The sequence below is a fragment of the Sphaerodactylus townsendi genome, linkage group LG08 (genome assembly GCF_021028975.2).
Source record: "Sphaerodactylus townsendi isolate TG3544 linkage group LG08, MPM_Stown_v2.3, whole genome shotgun sequence".
Classification (NCBI taxonomy): Eukaryota; Metazoa; Chordata; class Lepidosauria; order Squamata; family Sphaerodactylidae; genus Sphaerodactylus; species Sphaerodactylus townsendi.
In genome coordinates, this window is record NC_059432.1 from 71,405,181 (window position 1) to 71,427,294 (window position 22,114).

At 42.0% G+C, this 22,114-nt stretch overlaps 1 protein-coding gene across 4 annotated transcripts in view; it reads right to left on the reverse strand.

Annotated features, from left to right (window-relative positions):
- The window catches only part of EPHB1 (EPH receptor B1), a 387,492-nt gene that overhangs the window by 68,564 nt on the left and 296,814 nt on the right, over positions 1-22,114 (reverse strand). For 2 of the 4 annotated variants that reach the window (XM_048506774.1, XM_048506776.1), the window contains exons 6-8: positions 9,211-9,335; positions 5,634-5,796; positions 1,043-1,151 (exon numbers count right to left, since the gene is read on the reverse strand). In XM_048506774.1, the coding sequence (XP_048362731.1) occupies positions 1,043-1,151; positions 5,634-5,796; positions 9,211-9,335 (397 nt within the window). Of the gene's footprint in view, positions 1-1,042; positions 1,152-5,633; positions 5,797-9,153; positions 9,336-22,114 lie in introns of all 4 variants that reach the window. The other 2 variants (XM_048506775.1, XM_048506773.1) reach the window with 1 other exon arrangement.

A 22,114-nucleotide genomic window follows, 5' to 3' on the forward strand; every position in this document is an offset into this window, starting at 1 on the left:
ATCTAATTTTTCTGACTGACCCCCAATTAAGTTATTCTGTATTTGGTTAACCTATGCCAGAAAGGTGCTCAACAGAATTTGCCAACATGGCTTCCTTCCTGCATTACAGTAGTGGACCTCTGGTTGTCTGCCACCTCCAATGACACTGTTCAAAACATCTCACTGAGAAATGCACAACTGTCACCACACTGAAACAATAACTGCTGGGCAAATATACAATGAGGATTTCTGCAATTGTGTCAGGGATAACTGGGAAATCAAAATGAAACCTTTAGATATGGTTTGAAATGCTCTATAGATCAATGGAATATGGTTTGGGGGAGGCGAACAAAGATTCCGAAGACAGATCAATCTGGCACTATTCATGGCACCAAGATAGGCAACCATGGAATACTGGGAAGCATGGGATGCTGCAAATGTAGTCCTCTGCAAGGAAGTCATGAGAGCATACTTTTTGCAGATATGTGTGATTCTAGCTCAGAAAAGATATTATTACTGGAAGGCATCAGACACACTGCTATCAGCCCTCTAAAAGCAGTGCTGAATTAACTGACTTCAGAGTATCTTGCCAAACCTTGTTCTTTTGATCTGGCATCCTTTGTAGGAGGAGAATACATACAAGATTCTGTCCTTACACTGTGCAAAAAGATGTTTTCTAGCAGGAACATTTCTACTACCAAATTCTCAGGACATTTTCTGTATGGCCACTGTTGATCAGTTGTGGTGCACATTCAGCTGATCCACCACTGCCCTGCAGAAGAACATGCACTGATGATGCAGCCTTACACTGAGTTAATCCATCAATAGTGTCTTATCCTCATATCGGCAGGGTCTCAAGCAAAGGAAGGTCTCTCCCATCACTCTCTATGCTGACACTCTTTGGGGATATCAGAGATTGAATCTGGGACTTTCTGCATGCAAAGGTTGTGTCCTACCACAGAGCCATAACTCCCCCCTTAGACAAGCCCACGTCCTTCACCAGGAGAATTTAACTTTTTAGAACGGAAAGTAAACCTTAATTATATAATGTGGCAAATGGTACCTGCTGCAAACAATTGAAATAGCTACTAAGGAGACAATAAAGACAACTCCTGCAGCTGCAGACCCAGCAATCAACGGCAGTTGCTCTCTCAGTTCTGACTTGTAGTCATCTGGAAAAGAACAAGAGTTTTTTATAATCTTTCTTCCTGCTTACAGCAGCTCCTGCCACTAATTGTTCATCTCTACTGAACATATATCTATCAAATTTGCATCCCATCAGAATGGCATAATAAAGTAGCAATTCTTTTTCGGAGTCTCCCAGTGAGTTTCATGGTTCAGCAGAGATTTAAATCCAGGCTCCCTGGTCCTGGTCCATATGCAGCACTTCACCCTCTTACAACCAGTTTCTGCCATCCTTGGAAATAATTTTGCAGTTTAGGGCACAGATATAACCGTTGCTACGGGACCACTGCTGGTGCTGGAGCAGCCACTGGCTAAGGTAAGTGGGGCACAGGGGACGTGGAGTTGTGGGAGGCGCCTAGTATAGGTGTTGCCCCGGGCACTATTTTCCCCTGGTACACCTCTGGATCCAGGAGAATCAAGAAAGTCATGCTCTGTCAGTCCATCTTCCCACACAACTCATCCATCAGAGTGACCAAGGCTGTTTCAATCCCACAGCCAGGCCTGAAGACAGATTAGAAAGGATCTAAACAATTGCTTCAGCCAGGAAGTCCTAGAGTTATCCAGCTACCACCTGTTCAGTCACCTCGCTCAAGAATGGAACATTTGAGACTTGTCCATAGTTATTGAGTTCTCCTAGATCAAGGATGAGTTTCTTTACAAATGGATGCACCACAGTCTGTTTCAAGGTAGGGCAACCATCCCTTCTCTTAAGAAAGCATTAACTACTTCTGGGCCAGCAGATATGACCTCCCTGGGCACTTGTCCCAGCAAGTGTGGGTGTGGATCTGCCAGCAGGCAGCTGCTGCAACTCTCCATGGCAGTAGAACATGGGAGAAGTTGATGCTAATCGGCTTCCACCTGACTGTTGCACCTGTTACGTCAGTGGCCTTTTTGGTGGCATAAGTCCATTAAGCCCAGTGGGGACTTTCCAGCAGTGGGGAGTTTTTTTTGGCCTCCCCATACCATCAGAAAGACCCCTTGGAAATGGCAGGGTAGCGTGGCTGCCATTCCACATCCAGCTACCCGGCTCTTTGGATGAGGCTATACATCCAGGCAAATAGTGATCTGTCCAGAACAAAGGAACCATAATCAATTCCTCCACCCTCAGATCACATCCCTCCTGCCCAGAACAAAATACCAGATCAACCTGCACAATGTGTAGGACCAGTTATTACCAGAGACAGGCCTATGGTTGTCATGGAAACCATGAAATCCTATGTAATTTTTGATAAGGCAGCCTCAGCATGAATCTTGAAGTCCCTCAGGGCAATCAGCCTAGGGGCTCAACATCACCCCTGAGACCAGCTCTGCCAGCTCCTGAACCGCAAGTTAGTCAGAAGATGCTCTTCGTTTGACCATGGAAAATAATATCCTTTGTAAGCCACTCTCTGATTTTCTTGATAAGCTGTTCAGATATAGGAACATGTAGAATCTGTGCCACAATGGATTTGTGGACAGCAACAGTTAAAAATAATAATTTCATTAACATTATGACACCCTCCCAGAAATGCCCACAAGCTACACACAGCACACACATCATAGGTTTAAAATAAATTAATACAAATAGAAATATTTCACACCTACTTTTAATTTTCCTGTTCCCTTTTTGCACCTAATTGTTGATAACCAGCTTTATCTCCTGCCTAATGCTTAAATCTTGAGAAAATTCTCATCTAACAATCAATTATTATTTAATAATGCACAGTATTAATTCTTGTCAGGTTTCAATTAGCTGCTTGTATCTGACAGAGTTTTTCTTCTGGTCTGTCTAATTGTACGTATGAGGAAATTTCATTTTTTGAAAATATCCATCTATTCAGTCATACAGTGTTTAAGCATGCTCGCCATTTCCTTATTCAATTACAATGTTCTGAAATTAGACAGGCAGGAACTCATTGAAAGATAGGCCTTTGTTAGGCCTTGAAAGAGTCTCCATGGAAGAAGCCTCCCAGAATGAGGGGGGAAATATTACACTAAAACTTGGGAGTGATACCATAATATAGAGATGAACATGAAACCCCAAATCTTTGGACAAAAAGTTAGTATTCTTGGTTAAAAAGATGGGTTTTTATTGTTTGAAATATTTCATTAGGGGCTAATATAAGCAAAAAGTCCCAGGAAAGACCAAGGGAAAGCATTTTTTCTCAACATGACTCCACCAGTTGGAACACTGGATTTCGGGGAGAACCAAAGAGAGATAACTGTTTACATCAGTGGTGAAACAGAGCCTGGTCAAAAAATTAACAGTTAGGAGCCTGGCTCTTGTAACTAATTGGTGCTGACCTGCTTCTAAACATAGAGTTGTGTATGTCATGGAGCGTGGGATTCCAAAGATTTGGTAGAAAAAACTCAACTGGATTTTTTCTAGGGAGGGGTCCCAACCACTGATCCACAAGGGGATCCCATATAGCAGTTGCTGAATTATTTTCAGGTTGAATAGCTTTAATGCCGCTGGGTTATATTTACCCCCTTTAGTAAAGAAGTAGTTCAGAATGGCAGCTGTCGTGACCTTGGAATTCTTTGCTGTAAGCTCTCTCTGTTTTAATAAGAAGGCTTTGTGGGCAAAGGAAACACCTAAGTATTTGTCAGAATTACTAGGAGTGCATCGTCTGCATACAGAAGAATGGGAAGTGGCACATTCCTTAAGGTTGGACTAAGGTAGTTAAATTCACTTAGAGCAGGAGCGAGATCAATAAGAAACGGGTTAAAGAGGACAGGGGCAAGAACACAGCCTTGTTTGACACCTCTAGTTATTGATATTTTAGGTGACAACATCCCTGATGGGGGGCATTTGATTTGGCATATAGTATTGCTGTAGAGAGCTTTAATTAGCATCAGCAGACGGGACTCTAAGCCTGATATTTCCAGTTTTTGCCAGAGCAGTTCTGTACAGACTGAATCAAAGGTCACCTCAAGGTCAAGAAATGCTGCAAATATATTGGACCTGCCCTTCTTAAAATATTTAGAGATTAAGATATTAGGAACAAAGCTATGTTCTATAGTGGGATGGCCTTTCCTAAAGTCTATTTGCTTGGGTCCTAATATTTTCTTTTCAACAGTCCAGGCAGTAAGTAGGGAGTTTTACAATAGATGACAAGAGACTAATAGGCCAGTAATTGCTAGGGTTGGCTGGGTCGCCTTTCTTGAAGACGGGAACAATTATTGCATTTGTCCAGGCAGCTGGTATGAGGCCTGAGTTGACAATTGAGTAGTCAGCTTAGGTAACATGGCAAACCTACTTGCTCATAAGTTTTAATATTCAGATTAGGAACATACAAGCAGTGGGATTATGCCCACAAGGCCCTGCCCCCATTTGCTTGCATTCCATCTAGTGACGGCCAATGTGCTTACTAAATATGCGTATAGGTTCCACTAAGGTAACTGATAATTTCAGTTTCTGCATACACAATCTGCGTATCAATGGTAGGCTATAGGAATACATGCAAGCACACAACCATAAACCAGCTCCCGCATGTACACAAGCTACCTATCTACAAACACATCATGAGTATATGCTCAGAGTCAACATGGTTTGAATGTGGCATGGTTTGAATGTGGCAAAATCTGACCACTGTCTCTGCCTACTTTTTTTCCTCCGCCAGGCTTCAATTCCTGTATGAACTTGTTCATTTGCAAGCACAGTGTTTGCAAGTGGGATCGTGCCCCGCACCATGTCTCATGCAAGACATACATTTAACTCTAGATCAGTGTCCTGATAAGATCACAGGAGTTAAAGGACATTATAGGTGAAGTTGTAATGGGGAGCAATCATGTTCTTAAGTATACACTAATTATCAGCGATGACAAGGCCTTGGATTTTTCCATGTAGTGCTTTGTCTTCCTAAATGGCAATTTAATAGTTGCTGGGAATGGTGCACTGCCCTACACTTGTGTAAAAATTCTCTGTACTATTCAATAGTTTGTTTGTTCGATTTATAGGCCGCCTCACCCCCAAAGGGCTCGAGGCGGCTCACAATATAGCTGTTCACAATGACAGCAAATAAATACAAATACAAAATATAACTTAACCCCATTAAAATCTAATAGCAGCAATTACTTTAAATGAATAGAAATTAATGAATAGAAATAGTGGCTTTTCTTGGAGGCTGGACTCAATGAACTCTGGCCTAGAGACTCCATGAAGTCCTTCTATCTCCTGAGCTTGCACACAGACATTGAGAGCCCATTCATATGCAGAAAGCAAAACATTTTGAAAATAATCAGATGCTCAGGGAGAAAACAGAGATAGGAGATTTCAACCAGATTAGTCTTCCAGCTGGCAATTAATCAAACATCCCTGTAAATCACCTGGCTCTCCCCACGCAACCCCACTGGGAGGCAAGGGTTTGGAGAGACATGTTGATTTAATCCAATTACAACTTGGAGGTTTGAGAGAAAAATGCAACCTCCTCCTTTCTTTCAGTCAGCTTCCATCCCCTACTCTTCCATCTCTTTTCTCTCACACTCACCATCCGTTAGAGTTTGGAAGCACATTTTCCCACTGTATTTCCCATAGCCAGCCACTGTCCGAGCCCGCACCTGTACCACATACACCATCCCTGGCCGAAGCCCATCGATTCGTGCCGTGTTGGTCTGGCTCTTGGCCATGGACGAGTTGTACTCACTGTGGTCCTTTGGGGAACAGCAAATAAAGACAAAGTATGAGTACAAAGGAAGGAAACAACATTGCTTCCATAACTGTTCTGTGCTGGCAAGTCATTAAAGTTGAAATGGAAATGCAGAAAAGTGAGGTGTTCCTTTCAAGGAGCATGCAATGATGCCATTTCTGCAAGCTTTCTATCTGGCTTGATGCGTGAGACAGACAGGCCTGATGGTTGGGAACAACATTTGTGTCATTACCTATCTAGCATTGCTGTGTTCTGCATTGGCAAAGGGGAGGCAGAACTGATGAAGTCGGGGCTTTTATGCAGAATCAAATCGCACCTCAACTACCTTTTCACCTATCGGCAATACTCCTTTCAGAACCATTCTCTCTACCATCCTATGATGTAATCTCGACATGAAATCAAAAAGGAACATATGTTGTATGGATAGCTTCCCTTTCAAAAATAGACACATATAACTGAATACAACAGGGAAGCTCCTAGTCTCCACACAATTAAAAATAAGATAAATCAAAAGCTTCACAAAAAGGAACAAAGGAGCAAATGGTTTCTCCTGCTGTTATATACTCCATTTTTTTAAAAAAAAATCTGAATGAGCATTTTTGTTTTGGTGACCTATGGGGGTGGGGAATAATTCTCCAAACAGCAAGGAAGATTTTTTTAAAAAATTAGTGCACCAAATATAGTACAACCCTTTGAGAAAAAGAGTTCTGATACATCTGTTTGATTGTACCATTAAAGGTTGCCAGCAGATGCTGGAGACACTTGTACAACCACATTCCACACTACATTTGCAATAGTGTTGGCTGGAGAACGATACAGTCTGTTGCATCTTGAATTGTTCAGAAAATGTGATATCCCTGCAACAAAAGTGCCCCCTAGAGTGGAAACGGATGCTGTGTACAACAAAGTAACAACTGTACATTTACAGTACAATCCTACCCAGACTCACACTCTGCTAAGTCCACTGACTGAGGCGGATTGCACTGTTGGTGTACAAAAATATGACTGCAGAAAGGCTTTCAGTTGCAGAGCAACAAGTTCAGTATTCAGGCTATATTGATTTTTGTTGGCCTACCATCTTTTCAAAAGGACAGTAGAAATGAAGCTGGACACAAATTCACATACACAAGTTTACTACTTCAGGTGATACAAATACAAAGTGATGGAGTGTGTATTTGAAACAGCCATTACAAATGAAATGCAGCAGACAGAGCTTTCATATCACCTAACATCCCAAGATGGTACTTTTCACAGGATGCAGTTCACACATTTGGCTGAGTCACCAAGTGATGAGTTATTGAGCTGATTACATGCATGTGTGATTTGGCCCAGCAGCCTGGAAATAGAGCTATCCCAACAGCACTCTCACAATTATCATTTTTGTTCAGCCTACACTGTATCCTATATCAAGATATAATGATAAAAACAGAAGTCTGGGGTGGAGGGATATTTCAATATAAAAATGTGACTACTAATTGGGGGAATGCATGGGTGTGGGCCTTCTAAATAATTCATCATTTATTTCATTAGTAAATGTTCTATACCTCTCTTGAAAATGGTGCTATGACCATGGTGCTACCAAAAAAAGCCCTCTAGACTATTTTGCTGCTAAGGTTTGTTGCTGGAATTGTAGTTTTCCATTCAAAAAATTGAACATCAACATTTAGCATGTCACCAAATTATCTTTTTTCCGTTCCTCACCCCTACTGGGCTGTGATGAGGGAGGGGGTACACCAAATAAAATTCCACTTACAACAACCTGCTCTGGTGTTCTGACACAATGAAGGCTGCATCAGGCATACCAGCCATCACAGTCTATTGTCTTGTGACAAGGAAGCCTGAAGAAACAATTCAACCCTAGCCTTTTTTTTTGGCCTGCAGAGTGTCATATACTATTTCATATGCTTCAGTTCCCAAACAATCATTTGACAGACAGAAAACTGAAGGCAAAAGTCAATGAGTCGCCCAGGGTTACTATAGTAATGCTTGAATTCAGGATGCCCAGCTAGACCACCATCACACTATCAAACATCACAAAGTTTCAGTACTTTCCCCCACACTTATCTATTTTTAACTCAAATTTTTCTAGCTACCATTAGTAACACATGCAACAATATATGTCTGTCTCTCTTTTTATATCCCATATGTTCTGTGTTTCCTTCTCCACAGCACTCAGATATATTGAGGACTAAGGTTTAATGCAAATATGACAGTGCAAAGAGGTAGTAAGCTGCTGGCCTCCTATATCTGCGTAAGTACATCTTCAGTGATAACCAATGCCAAGTTTGCAGTTGCACTGCGGTTGATACTTCTGTCTGGAAAGCTGGGATTTGCTATAACTCATACTGTACCACAGGGACTCATGGACAGAACTAACTCTTAGCCTCAGTCACTTCAATCTATCTACCCAGCTCTGAAATGAAACAGGAGTCATCTCTGTCTTTAGGAAACTATTACAGACACAGGAGACTAGATCAAAGCTGACAAACTATTTGCTATATGTCACCAAAGCTACCCCTGTCTGCAGGCTGCCACTCCTAGCAAGCTATTAACAGCCAGAAACTATAATGTACAAATATGAAGAAATGAAACAAGGGCACGCAGCAAGCAAGCAGGAACCAATGGGGAGCCCCTGACTTCAGTCGACTGTTATTTTCAACATTGTCTAAAACAACATGGCAGAAAAGTTTAGAGAAGTTTGGTACAGGAAATCCCTCTTTGCCACACCAAAATGACCCAGGCAATCAAAATGTCAGGGGACTAAAGAGGACAGATAAGGTGGGGCTCGGAGTATCCAGGCAGCAACAGTAGAATACTGTGACAGGCATGGAGTTGAGCACTATTGAAGGCTGTAAAATAAATCTGCCAAGGGAATTATGTTCCAGGTACCACCATATGGCCAGATAGTACAGAGCCCTGATGAACCAGTCCACGGGAAAGAGAAGTATCTGAAGTGTTCACACTGACAGAATGCATGCTCAACAGGGGGAAAATGCCTGGTAGGGTGGACAGGAAGAATCCTGGGGTGTGATAAATCTGTATGGCAATGTAATTTAGCTGAAATCACAGAGAAAGTCAATACAAGGAGTAGCTTACTCCATCTTATACACCTCAGTGTTCAAATGAGGGCTGCAAGTTTAATTGGTATAGATTTTGGAAAAATATTTGGACTCTTTGCTAAGGAAAGTGCTTTGCTCAGATCTAACTGCAATCATTGGGTGACTCCCCATTGACTTCAACCAGGCTATTGGATCAAGCCAGTACGAAACATTTCACAACACAACAGAACACAGCAATGAGCTTTAGACCCCCAAGTCATGGCCCAGCCCAATTCCATCCCCTCAAATACATTTAGGCTTACGGTGGCTGGTCTTGAGCCCAAAGTGCTGCTAATCTCGGGGATGCAGATCCGGCTCACCTTCTCATAGTAACGGATCTCATAGTCCAGGATGATGCCATTGGGCTGTTCCGGTTGAGGCCATGACAGTGTGATGCTCCTCATGGAGGCACTTACCTGGTGCATGATGGGAACTGTGGAGGGAGCTATGAAGAAAGGAGGGAACAGGAAGTGCAAGAAGTGAAAATTAACTCAGGAAGAAGGGGGTAAGAATACTCTGGTTAAAATAAAACACTGAAATGGGAGTGGGGGAAGAAGGGGCAGTGAGGGTGAGGGAGGAGAATGAATATTATACAAAAGTATACAATTCTACAAAACAGCACACAATATTTGAACAAACAAGAAAATGTATTTCCATACTACAACAATAAGAAAATACTGAAAATTCCTTGTAAACTGGTGCCAAAACCTACAACTGAAATTACCACAACATAGATCAGTAAGTCACTGGTAGGCAAGAGGAGGTGGTAGTTATTGTCAGAGCTCTTGAATGGCCTCTGGGTTGAAATGAATCCTATACAACTCATGCTGAGTCAAGCCAAAGTGGTTCAACAACATAACCCCCATTCACTTCAGGAAATATTATGTAGGATATATTCCTGCTGGATTTCATCCCGTCAATGCTTTTTTCATAGCTAGTTGTTTTAAACCAGTGCCAAGCAATACACACAACTCCCCTGACCCACCAGGTTCAATCTAGACTATTCCCAATTTTCCTGCAAGGAGTAGTATGACTAGCAAGAATGATAAAGAATAGTTGCCTCAGGCAGCAGTTTGTAGACAGATACTATTTACCTGCTTCCAATCTGAACATGTGCATTTAAAAAATGAACTCCAGTCTAAAAAAAAAAGGGGGGGGGGAGATTGCTTTTACTTCCAATTTAAGATTCAAGAATATCCGAGCTTCCTTTTGCTTCCCACTGCTCTGTCACCTCTGTGTCCTTATAGACCTTGTCTGAGGGTGGCTTTCTTTACAGCTAAACTATCATTTTTGTCAGCAGCTGCGTGTATTTTCAAAAACTCTTTGCTCCAAATTGATTGCTTCCTATCCTCAATCCCTCCTATCGCTCGTTCCCATTTTCCCTGCTTTTCTTTCCTCAGTCCACATTTATCACTGCTGCCCCAGTCCAGTGGCAGAGCGCCCAGGGGGTGGGGAAGCATCTTGCACCGGGTGTGTGTAGGGGTGGGGGCAGGGCATGGGTGTTCTGGGGCATTCTGGGGCGGGGGGAGCATGGCAGGGGCACAGGGCAAACATGTGCCCTGAGCGCAGTTCCTTCTCGCTACGCCTCTGCCCCAATCCCTTTCCTATTTACTGCTGTCTGCTTCAAGCCCCCTTCCCAAGGTCCAGATTCATTCTCCTCTTCTTTCCTTGGTCCTTCCTTTCATCACATATCAATCACCTCCTTCATCTCCTTCCCTCAGTCCTCCTTTCTCTCATATTCTCTCAATCCCTGCTTTGCTACTAATGTTTGTCCCCCAGTGCCTTGCACCACTCCTGTGCTCTCCTTTTCAGTCTGCTATGAGTTCTATGCCGGTTTATCCAGCCTCTCTGTGTCGTCTTTCCTTCCGGCCTGAACTTCTCCTGCTCCCTTTCCTCTCACCATTGTCTTGAGGCCTTCTGTTCCTCTCTGTTTACTAAGAAAACAGCACACGGTATCTCCTCAACTTATACTGAAAAGCTAAGCCTGGTAATGGATTTTAGTGCTCTGTAGGAAAACTGGGTGCTAAAGTGAAAGAATCCTATCTTGCTTTTTTGAATTGAATTAATTACAACACGAACAGTAGGAATCTTTATGATTGGCCAGAATAGTCGGAATGATTAGGGCCAACTTCTTAGTAGGTATCTCTGAAAGGCTGCAAAGGAAATGGCACAACAACATTCAAAGAAGAAAAAGGCAGGGCTACTTTTTCAGCTGTTGGTGTTCTCTCCGTTTGCAGTGATGTGAGTTTTCTGGAAGAATGAGAACCAGGACATTTTCCAGAAAATTATCCAATACTTTAAAATTTGATTTGATTAGTTTGTTTGTTTTCATTTACATTTTGTAACTAAAGCACCCCATGTTAGTTGGTTGTGGTGGGTTTTCCGGGCTGTGTGGCCGTGGTCTGGCGGATCTTGTTCCTAACGCTTCGCCTACATCTGTGGCTGGCATCTTCAGAGGTGTATCACAGAGGGAATCCAGCCGTGAATCTGGCCATGAAAGCCTTCGACAATACACCCCATGTTAATTTTATGTCCCTATAGCAACATGCATTTGAACTGAAAGATTTGATTGAGGGGAGAAGAGTCATATGATTTAAATATTATACTTAAACAAATTCAAAACTTTATGTGGAAACTAATTTTTTTAGAATAATACTTGTAAAAATTTAAAGAAAATGTAGGGAAGGCACAGGGAAAAGGAGTTCTCAGAATCTCTACTTTCTGTTAACCCCACAAAAACAAGTTTAATTAATGCCTCTGACCACTAAAATGTTGAGCACTGTTATGGGAAAATCAGTGGGTTTAGAATTAGTAATTGTTTTCCTACAGCTACGCCATTTGGCAGGGATGTGTACATCATCGTGCCTACCATGGAGCCAATGTTTGCAGCAAAACAGCCCTCCCTTTGCTGTGGCGATAAAACTTCCCCATATTTAATTGCTGTTTGAAGAACATTACTGCAGCAAGAGGAATGAAATGGGAACAGTATGTAAATAATAAAATTTTAATATTTAAAAAGTCAGTTATTTTTAATTAGAGTTTAACATTCCTAGGGACTCTTTATCAAAAGGGAGCAATGCAGACCCATCTGCAGAATGAATGAGCAAGTTCAGAGGTGGTTTCATTGGCTGTGACACAGCAGAGCATCCCATTCTGTGAGCCTTGAATGAGGGCAACCGCGCCCTTAGCAGTGTGCTGCATTTTCAGGGGGTCCACTTTTCATAATGAGACATGCCATTTGGGGGACAAAAGTCTTTGCTCCCTTGTACAAAATTGACATTTGCTGCAAAATATTGCAACTCCAATCATGGAAAAGCTCTTGCTGGGGGAGGGGGGGTTGATATTGGTTACTACTTCAAAGGAGATGATCCACAGTATAATATGCAGTGTGCTGTTACCCGTCTCCTGAGAAAATGCTCGCCAAGAGAGTGGGAGAACAGCACAGGGCGCAGTGCTGCGAATTGCCTCATTTAAAATGGCTCTTGCAGTCATTTTAAAGGAGGCCGTCTGAAACACTGTGGTCAGCACAGTTCTCCCCATCTCCTGGGAAAAAAATCTATAGCTAATAGTAGGAGGGGATCAAACTGCCCACAGTGCTGTCAGAAAGGAGCAAACAGATGGCCTCCTTTAAAGCAAAGTTGTATTTTAACTTTTGTTTGTGTGTCTGCCCTTGCAGTATTGCCAAGAAAGGGTCCTAATTTTGTACAGGCAAAAATGTTCCACAAAAAGAGATTCAGTCCTAGCTTACACACTCAGAAATCCTTTAGTGGCATAATAAGCAAATTACATCAATAAAGCAAACAGACATAAACCATCAGCATAAAGGTAGAATAATGACACTATATAAAGCCAGATACACATAATGGTTCACATCGAAACCTTATGTGATCATAGCTTTATGGTGCAGTATACGAATTTTGCAATGCTATCAGTTATTTCTGGCTGGCAGTTGTTTAAAAAGAAGGATACTTTTTGGGAATCCAAAAGCTCCTCCTTATAGGCTAAAAGAGGCATTAATAAATTAGCTTGAATAATTGTGCAGAAGGGACAGTAAAAGAGAATGTGGGATATGGATTCTACACAATTCTGCTTACAAGGACAGGTCCTATCTGAGTGGAGTTTTTGGAACCTCCCTGATAAAATCGCAGATGGCATCATGTTGCACCTGGCAAGAGAAAATGCTCTGTGTTGACTGGGAACATCTTTATGGTAGAGGTCATTTGAGCTATGTTTAAAGGAACCCACAAATTAAGAGGAGAAAAGAACTTATTTGCTGCACTGCTAAGGTTCTGGTATTCTACATCAATAATCTGAGTCTTATAGTTTGAAAGGCTTCCTTGGCCAGAAGAATAGCCAGCAAGTCAAAGGATAGACCCATAGAAGATTCTTTTTGAGCAACACAAACTAACCAGTCCTAGCTGTTTTATACAATTATTTACAAATAAGAGTTACAATTTGATTTCTGAGACAAGTCACACAATACAAAATGAGGATAAAACTTTGAATGGATTCATATGGATTCATATGGACAACTTGGCATTTGCTAGGGTAATGTAAACTGCTTTAACTTTTGCCAAATGCACATTTCAGTCTGGATGCGTTGTTCCCTAATGCAATGATAACTTTTCAGCAGCACAGCAAAAACAAATTGAGTTGTCGGATGGGGAGGCAACCATATGACTACTATGCTAAGTGGCAGCCTCTGCACAGGTCCATTCAACTAATGCATGGCCATTCACTTGTCTGACTGGATACTCATAAGATTCACTAAATGGGAGAACGGCTGCTGCCAGCAGAGATGAAAGAGATGAAATTCAGAGGCCCTGGCCACCCTATGGGCCCATAAAGCCAAGGCAATTCATGTGACTTGTTTACAGTGTTTGTATTGGTTCTGGTTGGAAACATTTGTATGGGTTCCTGTGGAGAATCTCAGCAGTCCTGAATAGGAAGGGAATAATTGCTAGACAGAGCCAGCCTGATGTAGTGTTTAAAAGTGTTGGAGTCTAATCTGGAGAAGCGGATGTAATTCTCCACTGCTCTATGTGAAGTCTGCTGGGTGACCCTGAGCCAGTCACAGTTCTCTCAGAACTCACTTAGCCCACACAGAGGCAGGCAATGGCAAACTACCTCAAAGCATCTCTTACCTTCAAAACCCTACAGGGTTGCCATAAGTCACTGTGACTTAACAGCACTTTCTACCACCACAGTCCCTAGGTAATACTGTTTAGAATCATTGCAACAAACTCTCTAAGTCGACTTGCAATTTTATTTGAACAAAATTAAGACATTTATATTTATTTTAAATTCTTGAGTTAGCCAGTACAATGTTATATGCTAACAAAGTTATTATTAACTTTACATCCTTAAAGCAGTAAAATAAGTTTAGGTTCAACAAAGAAAATATTGCACATATTTCAATTTCCACCTTATAAAACTCCTTTCCTGTGGCTTCAAAATTTCAACAAAATGTATGTCTCTATTGAAGAGTAGCTTTGCTTGAAAAGGCATAAACTGCACACATGTCTCAGAGAATATATGGGCAGGGTCAGCTGTGAGGGGAGGTTGATCAGAGCAACCGATATAAAAAGGGAGAAGGAAGCTACATCAAGGCCCCTTCTGCACATGCAGAATAATGCACTTTCCACTTTCAATGCACTTTGCAGCTGGATTTTACTGTGCAGAATAGCAAAATCCACTTGCAAACAATTGGTAAGTCGATTGAAAGTGCATTATTCTGCATGTGCAGAAGGAGCCCAAGTTGGAACAAATCTGAGAACACTTTGCAGGTGATCTGCCGGAGCATCTCCAGACTGCACAGAAGGTCAGCAAAATAAGGACCCATCTCTCCTGCCTCACACTTCTGCTTGCCAAACTCTCCCCACACTTAACACACTTCAAATGCTCAAAATTCTGACAATAATGTGTGCTGTGGCAGATTGACTGTATGGGGATGAAGGCAACAATATGTTGCTTTTAAGGCCAGCATTATAGCAATTGTTATATAAATGTAAACGAAGGTCTGAAGTCCAAAGCACCTGACTGCCTTCACCACTATTAACCTGCCTAGGTCCTGAGATCGCTGGGGGGGGGGGGGGCAGATACTATAGGAACCTGATCAGTGGTGGGATTCAGAAGGGTTCGCACCACTTCGGAAGAACCGGTTGCCAAAATGGTGCTTGTAAACAACCAGTAGTTAATTTTTTTTGAATCCCCCACTGAACCTGATCCTTCAGCAGTGCAATTAGTAGGAACTTGTGGTGTGCCTGAGGTTTTAATTTTAGGCTGTGTTTCTGACTCTAATGATTCGTTGGAAGACAATGGGTGTGATACCACTGCCTGATTCAAGCTGACAACTTGGCTCGGCAACAATGAAGATGAAATCTCTGTTCTTACCATGTGCACCAGGATGGATTGTGTCTTGCTCTGAGCCAGACTCCTAGAGAATTACTGGCATCACCTCTGAATCTGCCTCCTGCATTTATTTTTGAATCCCTGCTGGGGAGTCCACACAGAACCAAGGCAATATAACTTGCGCTTCATTAAACAAGTTAATTTCCTGTCTGGTCCTCCTGAGACATCAAAGTGTGGCATTTTAAAGCCCACTGAAGCATTTGGCGAAGGCTCTGCAGAGACTAATCCTCAGGAGCCTCCTAAATACTCTGCTCCACACGTGTCTTTGGAAGTCACCGTCTCCTGGGTCCCTGGTGAGCAGCAGTGCCAGCCTGTTAATTTAATGGTGCACAGAACAATGCTATTTTCTGACAGTCAATTGCCTCCTCACCAATACAGAGCAATGTGTTGTACAAGGGAAAGGGATGCTGATGACAATCAATTCAAATGTGACCCAAATGGAACCGCCAATCTAAATGGATCTAAGATTCATGAACCAACCTTGTTACAGATGAGATACTACTGGCTGCTGGTGATGGGTAGACAGCAATTCTGGGATCTGGTTTGAATTTAATGGTTTGAACGTGCCTCTTTTAGAAGAAATGCCTTTTTTCCTTTTTAATTTTAAAGCAGCTTTTCCCATTATACAATCCTGGACGAATAAACGGATGCAGATTGATTCATCCTCATCGAAAGGATTTCTGCAAGCATGGAGGGCAAACACCTGAGAGCACAGCTGCATTACATGAGCAAATGAAGCCTGCTGGCCTGTTAGCTGTACTCCCATTCCACTGACTATCTGCAGTCACTAAGGTGGAAAGACAGAAAAAGAGCCAGAAACCATCATGCAATTGAGGGGACTACATTACATGGCCCCACATTACATGGCTTTGCACTGAACAGATATAAAGGGGCAGTTTTCTATTTCAAGCCCAGTAGCAATGAGTGGAAGAGGGGTATTGTACCCATTCTCCCCTCTGTCAGATGTCCTCCCGATCAGGAGAACAGCAGGGGTGGGGCAGAGTTGGGGGTCACTTATCAACATTTCAGATAGAAGTTCTGTTTAACGGGATGCCTTTTAAAATGAACATATTGTGCTCAGCAGGCCCTATACATCGAAAAAACACGTCATGAGCATCAAAAATGGTGTCCACAGGTAACAGTGGTTCTGTCTTCTTTTCTTTTCAAATTGTCTTCACACCTAGTAAACTGAGAATGGATGTCTTCAAGGTCTCTACTCTCATATCCTCCATTACGCCACAATGGATGTACTAATTTGCAATCCAACTTATGGTTTGGCTCAGGTATCACACTGAAATCATGGTTTAATTAAACTCATTATGGTTAGTGTGGTTGTCGGAATATGGGCTATCTCAATAACACTGCATAATTAGGGAACATCAAACCGGGATCTGAAACTGTGGTTTCTAATTAACCAAAGCTAGTTATAATGGAAAATTTCCAGAAAATTTAAAACCATGGGGGAACACATTTTTCCAGGGTTTTACACAAAAGGGAATATTGAGGACAAATGTAAATGTATGTAATACAAATACAAATACAAAACCTTTAATGGCATGTAAAGAGTGGTAAAATACAAATTATGTTAAAACCAATTGACTAAAATTTACACAAAGGTTTCACTCTTGATCCAAGTGCCTTTGTTAAAAACCTGGCAACTGATTCAGTAGTGTGGGGATGATGGTCACTAAGCAAGTATGAAACTATTTCCTTGTCTGATCTCACTGAAAATTTCTTCAAGATGGCCTCGAGAAAAAGCAACCGATAGACTTCCAAATCTTTACAATGAAGGAGCATGTGTTCAGTTGTTTCGGGTAGGCCCGCTGCACAGAAACAAGTCCTGTTCTCCTGTGGGATGCCATGATATCTGCCTCTTGTTTGGGCAGTCGGTAGCACATTAAGCCGAGCAAGCATAAAATATCTATGGAGATGTGGATTGATTAAATTACTCATATATTTAGCCATAAAACCCGACAATGGTGGTGAAATGCTGCGGAAATGTGGGAGAACAAGTTCTGCGAGGCTCCAGCTGTAAAGAGAGCTGCCCTTCAATGTCAAGAGTGCGTTGTTTCAAAACTCCGAAAGCCTGTCTTTGGAATATCAATAGGAGTTGGTCAAAAGATGCACCTATGTTGTTTATTTACGATTGATAATTTTGGTGTGCCAGGTGGAGTGGAAGTAGTGCAGCTTAGCAAGAAGATATGTCAGACTGCCCGGGAGGGCTCTAAAATGAAAGGTGGTGGCAGTATTTTAAACAAAGAAAGCCAAACCCGGGAAAAAATCGTCTTGGCTCCGAAGTTTTATAAACAAAGAACTTTGATACGTGACTGGTGAGTTTGGAAGACCCAATAAGCAACGAAAAAACAAAGATTGAACACTCTAATTTCTCAGCGGTTTTAACTCCACAGATTGGAGCTCCGTAAAGTAATTGTGGCAGCAGTTTTTTAACTGAAAAACTTCTGATGCGGGCAGGAAAAAGTTGACCGCCTCTGGTGTGAAAAAATCTGGATATTACTTGCCAACACTTTGAGACTTGCTTGTATTGAGAGTCTGGTGGATATGAGAGGTCGGGTTAAGGAATGGTGGAAGGTGATTCCTAAATGTCTGTATGAATGGACCTATTCAATGTGTACCGTTTATTTTTCCATGTGCTGATTTTTTTTTGGTCCGAAAAGATCAGCACTTTAGATTCGATATAATTGATCGACGGGGCACTGTTTTATTCTGTACGTCATGAGCTTGAAGTTAGTCTTTGCAGGCCCACTATGGACCGAGACTTGGCCAACACAATTAATAAGATCTGCATAGAGAATTGCACGTAATGGGTCTTTTGTCCCAAAATGGAGTCGCGTGACTTTCAGTCTGAGATAAATGAGAAGCGAGGTCATTTTAAATAAAGATTGAACAGGAGAGGAGCAAGAATACCTTCCTCGCCCGACTCCTTGTTGTTAGAAACTATAGGTGAAGTTAAAGTATACGATTTCGCTTCGAACAGAAACGGGTAGTTGAGAATTACAACTTGCGAATAAGAAACGGTAATCTCTGGTCCTATTCCCAAGCACTGTCAATTTTTCCCACAGCTGATTCCTGGGGATAGAGTCAAATGCGCATTTCAAATCTAGGAAAGCGCCAAGGCTCCCACCCTTGCGGATGGCAGCAATATTTCTCCATAAAATGGTTTTAAAACCAGACAATGGTCAAGGGTGGATTTACCTGTGGCATATCCTATCTGTTCCGGGCCTAGCACTGAAGAGGACCAGGCATGTATGTAATACCCTCCTAACAATCCGAATTTTATTATTTTAACAACACAAATTGCATTATTTTGAAGTTACAGTGTGATTCTAATCAGAGTTACACCCTCAAGGCAACAGGCTTGAAAGGGTATAATTTGGCTTAGAATTGGCACTGTGAATTAACAAATAAAATAGTACGGTTTGACACATTTAAATTTTATAAAATTCTGTAAACAAAACTGTGAATATACACATGATATGGCCTGCTCTCTTCAGATCTTGGAAGCTAAACTGTGTCAGCACTTGGCTGAGTAATTACTAAGGAAGGTTCTGCACAGAAAGGCAATGACAAAGCTCCTCAGCTTAATCACTTGCTTTGAAAACCCTAGGAGGCTGTCAAAAGTTGGTTGTGACTTGATGGCACCCACACAGAGAGACAGAGAGAGCTAGGGTTGCCAGTTCTTGGTTGGGAAATACCTGGCGATTTGGGGAGTGCAGCCTGAGGAGGGCTGGGTTTGGCTAGAGGAGGCACTTCAATGGGATATAAATTCTAAGGCCATAGAGTCCACCTCCCAAAGTAGCCATTTTTTTCAGGAGAATAGATCTCTGTCACTTGGAGATCAGCTGCAATCCAAAAACCACCACCTGGAGGTCGGCAACTTTTGAGAGGGCATACGGCAAGCTTCCATTCCCCAGGATACCTTAACAGATATCTCTGGTTAAGTAGACTAGCAGCCCTGAGTTGTGATTTTAAATGTTGGGTTTATATTTTTAATGTGCTTTATTGTATATTTGTATCCATGCTGTAAGCTGCCTTGAGCTCCGTAATGAAGAAAGGAAACTAATAAATGTTTTAAACACATAAATCCGTTTTCAGCCCCATCTAGAGGAGGAGGGGCCAAATCTGCTGCTGGAGGCGGTTTGGGGATTTGATGGGGAATTAGCCCTCTCATGGGCACTTGCCCTGTCGAAGGGGCAGATTTGCCGGTGGACAGCTGATACAGCCCTCCACAGTGGGCAAAAACCACACAGAGCACCATGCCAGCACTCCTCCAACCCTGAGACATCCATGTTACTCAGCTTCCACACGGCCACTGCCTCTGCTACAATGGCACCTGGGGCTTTGGCACCTGGGGACTTATAGGTGGCATAAGTGCCTTAAGCCCAATGGGGGCATTCCAGTGGCAGGCAGGCTTTTTTGGTGGTTTTTTCCTCCCTACACTACCAGAATGCCTTCTTGGAAATGGCAGGGCAGTGGGGTGCAGCACTATGTCTGGGCGCCCAGCACTGTGGAGGGGGCTGCCTGTATATAAAAAAGGTTCAAATTACACTAATTTTGTAATAAACAAAAGAAAGTATATGATTACATATATGTTTATGTCTACAGTATGTATCAGAAACACCATTATCTAATGCTCTAGATAGTCTTACATTAAAATAAGCACATTGCACATTTTGAGCAAAGGAAAACTTTGTCTTAAAACATTTTACAAAAAGTTTACTTCTTCCATTTACTCCAGTTTAACGGCAGAAGAAAATTCATGGGTTGAGGTGTATCCTGAATTTTTCTGGGGTTTTTCCCCCTTTTGTTCCTATATGTGCCTATTTAGTGACAAGTATTTAGTGATAAGTATTTCTACATGATGGAGGAATACGGACATCCTAGTTTGTTCGCCAATGATGCCCTTATCACAATACAGCTGCATAACTTTGTCTTTTTCCTTTGGTGGTGGGCGGAGAGAGTGCAGGCAATGAAACCAGTAGTTGTCAAAGTGAAGCAGAATTTGAATCTTCATCTCTGAGCTGAATTGCACTTAAATATGCTTTAGATTATTAAATTAAAATAAACCACATTTTCATGCTAGGCTAAATGTTTTACTGCATATTGCTTCGAGACAGTGCAGGAGGGGATGCGATAGAAAAATGGAAAAAAAACCCAAAATAAATAAATAAATCTGAGGTGACTGTAAATATATAATGTTATACAAGAGACAGAGAAAAATCCCTCTGTGGATGTGAATCTGATTGTTATGCTGTTCTGCCTGCTTTGGGTCAGGCAGCCTGTAGGTGTTCAGGAATTCATTCAGTGAAATGGTGATGTTGACAGTCCAGCACTGCCTTTGTTTATACAGCACATTTAATCCTGGGCGTCTAATTCTTTAAAAAAAACTCTTTCTACATCCGCTCAGAGAAGATGATAATTTTCTGAAATTAAACACTTAGCTTGATTGCTGTTTTGTTAATTGCCACATTCACAAACCCCCCTGGTGCTCATGCCTGTTTAACATGGATAATGTAGGAAAGATGATCGGCATCAAAGTGGTGTGCAGGTGGACGGGTGGTACTACTGAGGGCTCCTCATCCTTGCTTATTCAGATGGATTGCCCAGCATCATTGCACAAAGCAAAAGAATTACACGGTAGGGATAATGCCTTTTCAAAACCACACAGATGCACAGCCGAAAACAAGAATCAGGAGGAAGAGATTTCCTTTCCATGCTAAAAGTGGGGTTGTGAGAAGAACCTTGCAAGATGGAACAAACAACGTTTTCTGGGAAGCTTTGTCACAGCACTCTACTGCTACATTTTCATATAGCACTTGTTTTGCTTAAACGTATATGTATCTCAAATGGAGACTGCTACATGTCTGAAACTTGGGTGACTATTTTTAACTTTGGTGGCTTCCCTGTTTAACATTCTAACTGTGCATTCTTAAGAACACTTTCCTGGGAGTACGCCCCATTGAATAGAACTGAATAGGATCTTAGATGTAGGTTGAACAGGATTTTAGGTGAACTTAATAGGACCTTAGGCACATCCTACTTAGCATGGCACTGTAAGCCGACACCTAAAATGTAGAGTCCATCCTAGAATAGGGTTCAAGTGCCCTTGTTACCTTGCCACTAGAAACTGACTCTGACCTAGTACAGCAGATGACTTTGGCACTGATGTACCAACACTTCTATCACAGCTCCTCTGGCACCCTGGCAGAACAAGATCGCATCTGATGCCCAGGAACAGCATCTCTTTTTTGGCCCATGAGAGAAAAAGAACAGAAGCAGCACCTAGCGGTAACTCTCTCTACCCTAATCTTTGGGACCAAAAGCCTAGTTGCTATAGTGCCATAAATTCCTCATCAGGTTCAATTATCCATCCCTTTACCTGCTTCAGAATGCTCCACTGACAGTTCCAAAATCAGCATTTGAGGTTTCTGCCTAAAGGTCAGCCTCAATTGATACAATGGGATCAGCAGCCCTGTGTGAAAACGCAGTTAAATTAAAGCACTTGGATTGAAGCCAATTTAATCTTAGTGAAGTCCAACTGTAGCCAACTGACTATGTCACCTTAAATCCAAGTGCCTTGGTTTAAGTTCATTGAGGACTGGGCAGTTAAGCTTCTAAATCATACAAACAACTTGAGAAATTGCTCCCGCAGGCAATCACTGTTATAATCTATTTGTTACAGTAAGCTAGGTATTGAGAAAGCTTAAAAGTATCCCATTCCCCTGATCTTCTGGCTTGAAACCAGATGTTCTACTTTTCTAATACAGGCAACTACTCAAGATTATTTGATTTTGC